Consider the following 6,549-nt stretch of genomic DNA (forward strand, 5'->3'; position numbering starts at 1 on the left):
CGGAGGGGGGAGATTTGCGGGGGCAGGCAAAAGAAGGACACCTCAGAAAGCCTCTCAAATTGTCCCTTTGCCCTCTCTGAGCGGGCCGAATTCACCCCTAACGCGCCTTCAAAGTGCCCCAAATCTTGTCCACCGGTGAGGGGAGTGGCGGGGGCATCAGGACACACCTGTGTCCCAGCAGCTGCGTGCCCAGCCAGGACCAGGAGCAGGGCTGGGGCTGCTCCCAAAGTTGCCCCACCCAGATGACACAGCCGGACACGGGCTGAGGGGGGGCTGGATCAGGGTTTCTTGTCCACCTGCATGTCATGAGTGAGCACAAAATCTACCTATCCTCTGCAGCATGCCATCCTGTTGCAGAGCCATTCCCAAAGCCTTATCACATACTAAACACAACTCCTGAACAACAATTCCTAGATCGAGAGGATTTCCAGTCTTGCACTTGCTATTTCAAAACTCTCCCATCAACAGCCACACTGAGAACTGGATAGCGGTCACGTTCAACACCTGCCATGGTAATTTTGGTACCTCACAGTCCATAATTTTCTTTCCAGCAGGATAATTACGGAATGTTCTGCCAGCACCACACAGAAATCCATGCGTACAGGAATAACTGTTGTCATCCCATCTGTCCAGGGAGTTTACTCGAGGCTTTTGGGTAAGCCAAACTTCTTACTGTACTTTAAATCTCCATTAACTTCTGCATGAACTGAATTGAGATTGAGGATAATTGCTTCAAATTTGAAGAGACAGAAAAGGAAAATCAAGCTGGCACAGCTCACATTATCAATACCTCTTACAACATACGACCATTTCAAAACAACTGTTGCAATAATCTATAAAATACAAAGAGGACGAGAACTGAGCAGAGATCACAAACCTTATGAACTTTATGCTTTACAGCAGGTGGGGATTAATCACAAGTGATTTATTTTCTGTAACACCATTTAACTATAAAACATCACCACCAATAAATCCAGAGAAGTACCTCGACCTGCCCAATGAAACAGGCTCTCATGGAATAACAGAATGGTTTGGGTTGGGTGATTAATCAGCAGCATTAAATTGCATGTATGGATTATTTCCCTAATCAACCTGATTCACAGTTACGTATGATCTGGCAAAGCCAAGGCTTATATCCAATAACATTATCAAATGTTTCATTAGAAACACCACCAAATCCATGTCAAACACATTACTTTATTTGTCTAGGATGATGTGTCCTATAAGGTACAAAAAAGTACTCTTCAGTTTGCCACAATTTGTTAAAAACAGCAATCTATTGCCTACAGGTAGGAAAGATTTAAATCATGTCAATATGGATTTAGGTATGAATAAATAGTACAGAAATGCTGAGAAGTTGGGATGAGATGCAGGATATGTCCCAGTGCTGTTAAAGGTGAGATTCTTCCTTGTCGCATTAAAACACACTGCTTACAATATGCAGCATCTTTTTAAAATGTCAAAGGACAACATAACCTAAATGCAACTACTCTTCTTTGACTTTCAGAAGCATAAATGGATTGTTTCCACACTGAACAATTAGTAATTTTCACAGATAGTTTAAATGACAACATTTGTATGTACAAAAACACATGGGTTTTTAGTAGATAAAATCCCCCCAGAAGAACCTGAACACCTGAGCTGGAAGTGTAAGAAAGGGTGGTCAGTAGCAACATCTTTTTAAGAAAAATAACAGAGGAGGTTCTTGCATAGCAAGGTGTGAGGTTAAACCCAAAAGGAGCTTATCCATAAATCAGGTAAATCCCAGACCACTGTAGAACAGAAGTTGACTGTGAGTTAGTGCAAGAGCTGGTCAGGTGGGTGAGGAGCTGCAGGGAAACCAGGGCTGGGAACTACAGACAGGTACCAGAGCAAGTCAGTCACACACAGCAAAAGAAAAGCCTCCTCATCTGCAATTTGCATCTTCTTGGACTCCAGTTCATCCCTCAGGGCAGCACTGCTCCCACAGGGAACACTGGGGCAGCCCAGGAGGCTCCCAGGGACGCAACTACAGGTGGTGCTCAGCATTCCCAGAGCACTTGGCAAAGATCACTGAGCTCCAGTGGGCAGGGACACCTCACAGACACCTCTTACCCTGTCACAGCTGGAACAGTCATTGTGGCACCACTGTGGGAATGTTTCATTGGGATAACGGGACTGGAACACGATCGGGTCCCACTCCCTGGCCATTCCCACCCCTGTTCCTTGCAATCCCTACACTCCTGCACAGATCCCCAAAGTGTCACATACACATGTCAGCGCACACTCAAACACACCTACGGCTGTGGGGAGAACAATGATCTCCATTTATTTTGTTTCATATACATCCATATTTTGAATTTTAATACAAAAGAAAAAAAATTAGAATCTGACAAATGTTTACAAACAAGATACCTTCAAATAGATTTTACTCAGTTCAGTCTGGTGCAGAGTAAATGACAAATTGTACTGTTTGTTATATTCAAGGCAACAGAGTCTGTAGTCCATGACCACTCAGCCCAACTTTTATGCAAGCTTGTTTTAATCTACCATGAATGATAAACTCCTTGTTGATTCCCAGTCCTGTGTATGTGCACATGTGTACATAGCAGCTCCTTTCATAGAAAGAAAAGACATCTAGAGGTCTTCTTGTACTTTTACCTACAGGAATCATGTTAAGATACAGAATGGATTACATGGAACCGGGGCTGGATTTTATAAGAAAAAATAATTAGCTGACAAATGAGGGCAGCAATAAAAAAGCGTCTTTTTTGCAACAATAAATAAATACAGTCAAAGTTTTCTGTGTGGACTTTAAACCAGCTTCTTCACTGAAGAACAGACGTGGCATTTCCATGGAGTTAAATGTGACCCCATTTACTGTATCTTTTTTCTTTCTCTCTTTCTCCTTCAACAAAACAAAGTTTTCCTGCTTCTGCCACAATAGTACAACAACTTGATCTTGACAAGAAAGTGGTGCTGCTGATTTTTATTTCTTTGTCCTTTGGACAAAATAAGCCAAGAATATAATTTGACTGTTGTGACCAATAAAAACGCAGTTTACATCAAGTCTTGTCAGGATAACCTGACTAAAAACATCTGGCTCCTTAATTAAAAATTGTCAGACAACCAGATCCTTGCTCGTGTGTTTGGTTAACACGCTGAACTCTAAGAAGCTGTAGACTGCAGTTTGTTGTTATGGGACCTGCAGAATACAGAAGAAAGTGAAGAATTAAGCACCCTTCAATTTGGAGAACACAGTTGCTGCAAGGTGTTGCCAAAAATAAATCATAATGAGGGAATTACCACCATGTTGCTTCCATTTATTTTTTTCCCCTTCAGAAATAAAAAAGGACACTTAAAATAATTTTTTCTCTGAATTTTAAGCCTATTTTCTCCTCCAGAATTCAAATATTTCGGTACTTGTAAAATACAGTGTGTCACTGGAATATTCCAAAATGCCTGAAATCAGTTTTACTCACATATTTACGTAATAGTAGTCCATTGAAAGGAAAGCAAAAAGACATTTTTAGTTGTAAATATTTATAATAAGGTCTACTTTGCTTAAATTTATTCAAGAAGTCTTTGGATTAACTTAAAAGAAAAAAAACTGAACAGGCATGTTAAAGTCACATTTTTGCTAAGCAGAGTTCAGCAAAACTCCTCTTTGACATTCACAGTTTTATTAGTGACTTAAACAATAAAATACAAGGTCTCCATGATGAATTTTTCATTTTTCTCAATACAGTATTTGAGGAATGGAACAATTTTTTGTTAATACAGTGATGTTCACCACTGTGACTGCTGGCAACAAAAACATTTACTTTTTAGACAAATGACCTGGATTTTTAGGGCAGTTTAATGTCATTGAATTGTACAATAAAAGAAAGTGACCCCAACATCCAGTTCTGATTCCAGTTAAAAAGTTCAGACTAAAGATATCACAATCTGCAAGAAAAGAAAGAAGACGGATGGTATAAATGAAAAACAATAACAAATAAAATGCAGCAATGAAATCAGCATGCAAGCACAGTGAGTGCTGGGGACCCAGCTAATGGCAGTGACAGAAACATGGGTTGAAAACTACCTGATAAAAATTATTACAGTATTGAACTGGAAAGAAAAATGCATATTCTTTTCCAGGAATGTCTGTATCTATGTCTACATCAGCCCTTCCTCAGAAAAAATAATTTTAAAAGAAAGTTTAATTTTAAAAGGTAAATTTTGAATTATGTTTCATTTTCTGTCTCCTACTTTAAACCTTACTTATTCCCTCCGTTTCAAAGGTGGTAAGTTATAAAAAGATGAGAGAAGGTGTAACACTGAAGTATTTTAATTTCTTTCATTTGATTATAAGCTTCACAGCAGGATTGTCTCTTATTAGCATGAGAAGTATTTACTGCAGAGTAGAACATCAGCACAACTCAGACACAGTATTTGTCCTGATCAGTAATTACTCTCATTAAGTTTTCTGCAGCAATGAGTTGAAGTATCATTCAAATTTTGCAAATTTATGATACCACCCGAATTTTTTACAACTCCTTTTGAATAAACATTCCAAAGTAACCTCCATAAAACCGTATTTAAACCTTAATTTGGACAAAATTTTCCAGGAAAGGCCACAGAGCAGCAAATTCCTCTATGAATGCAGGATAAGCTTAGAAAGGAGATTTCAGGGGCCAATGCAACATCTGTGGTTAGGAACACTCCAGCTTACCTGCTTGCCTTAAATCCTTTTAGTTTCTGTACAAAGAAGGACTCGAGAACTTCTGCACACTGGTAAAAAGGGGAGTCACTTGGATTGTAGTAACGGCAGTTATCAAAAATTTTGGTCATGTCTGCCACAAACTCCGTGACCTTTTTGTAGTAGCGTTTCAGGATTCTTTCTTCCATGGTTGCAAGGTCTTCAAAGAAACCAAATATTATTTAAATGAGACACTTTCATTCTCAACAGAAATCTACATTGTCAAGACTGTGGGAAACAAAGCATTATCCAGGTTAGAGGCTTTTCCAGGAATGCTGGTTGTGACTGGTGACACCAGTAGGTCTCCCTCAGAAGCGACACTTAGGCATGAATATGTTGTGTGCAGCTAAATTCAATAAAATGCAAGAATCACAATGACCAGGGAAAACCTTTGCAAGGAGCTCCCTGCTTTTTCTGAAGAAATGAAGGGAAGGTCAGACAACCAAGATTCAGGTACCATGTACATGTAACAGCCATCACCTCCTGACTATTTTTTGAATTCCTGCCTTGCTTTGAACAAACTATCAATTCTCATGGGCATATGCACATTACACATGGCACAGATGAAAGATTTCAAGTGCAGGGTCATGCAAAATTCCAGAGCTCTCATCCTTACTGACCAGACACATTAAGGAGACAGGAATGGTGATACGAACAGTAATTGTCCCATTTTAATCCACATATCAATTAAAAACAGGGAGAGGAACAAAACCTGTCAAATACAAATATAGCTGTGTAAATGTCTCGTGGCACTTTTAGCCAGAAAAACAACTATCTGCCCTTGAAAAATGTCCTTAAGGTGCTTATTTTGAGATACCAGTAATGCCCGAATGTGTGCAAACTGCAGATGGGTCTGGATTACCTGATGTATTTTACTAAGATTTACTTGTATACTTAGAGGCGCCTTTTCCTCCTACTTAAGTCAGAAAGGGCTAAATGCACTTCTGTTTACTCCACTAGCAGTATCGTAATTTGAGCTTTCCTTATAAACTTTAACCCATCCACCATGGAATAGGAATTGTTCAGCATTGTCATAACAGTCCAAAACTTGGAACAGAAAAGGACACAATTTCTAAACAAAATACTGTTTTCAGTCAACATACCACAACATTTTGCCAAGATACTAAACTGAACTTTCCTATTTCTAGGATGAGTAAGGAGTAGGTGAGAAAGCTCTAATGACACACTGGCTCTCATTTAGAGATATGAAAAGGTATTGGTTCAATACTGGAAGGAAAGGAATAACATTCCCAACACCATTTCTGCCAGGAGATAGATTTTCTCAAGAAATTTCACATCCAAGTGCTTATCCAGTTTTAACTGGTGAGCTCTAAGAAGATTAGAGTAAAGCACTGTAAAGCTGCAGCATCTCCCTTTCAACTTCGCCCACATTCACAATATCTGAATGCATTTTGTTCCTGCAGCTTTAAAGATAAATTACACATAAAACAAAATTTACTATTACTATCAAGTCATATGAAGATAATTTTAAACTCCATCACGTGCACGTCATGCTTCCATAGCATCACATCCTGCTCAGCCTCTGGAGGAGAAGCTCATGCACAAAGACAGAAAAAAATTGTCCTCTTTAAATGAAGAAATTTAAAAACATGAGTTCTATCCTATTGCTGCATTGACTTCCACATTTCATCTGTAAGACAGGCAGTTATTTAGGGTGAAGGAGTCAGCCTAGAAGTAGATAAAACAGCCTTCATGAACTTCTGAATGTATCAGTGAGAAATCACAGTGTTTCATCTGCCTAACCTGTGAATTTTGCAAAATATGGCTGGGAGTTGTGAGCCGGGAACTTAACTGTTATTTCCAAA

General features: G+C 39.2%; 1 protein-coding gene and 1 long non-coding RNA gene across 2 annotated transcripts in view; one reads left to right on the top strand and one right to left on the bottom strand.

The window, feature by feature from the left end:
* Positions 1 to 6: 6 nt before the first annotated feature.
* On the top strand, positions 7 to 2,777 carry LOC108448302. Its single transcript, XR_001864147.1, has 2 exons — positions 7 to 655; positions 2,647 to 2,777. It is a non-coding gene; the product is annotated as an uncharacterized LOC108448302 (long non-coding RNA).
* The window catches only part of BPTF (bromodomain PHD finger transcription factor), a 54,014-nt gene continuing 48,642 nt past the window's right edge, over positions 1,178 to 6,549 (bottom strand). The window contains 2 exon segments of the mRNA XM_017740752.1: positions 1,178 to 3,184; positions 4,697 to 4,883. Coding sequence (XP_017596241.1) covers positions 3,148 to 3,184; positions 4,697 to 4,883 — 224 coding nt within the window. The 3' untranslated portion in view covers positions 1,178 to 3,147.

Source organism: Corvus brachyrhynchos, unplaced genomic scaffold (assembly GCF_000691975.1).
Source record: "Corvus brachyrhynchos isolate BGI_N302 unplaced genomic scaffold, ASM69197v1 scaffold218, whole genome shotgun sequence".
NCBI lineage: Eukaryota > Metazoa > Chordata > Aves > Passeriformes > Corvidae > Corvus > Corvus brachyrhynchos.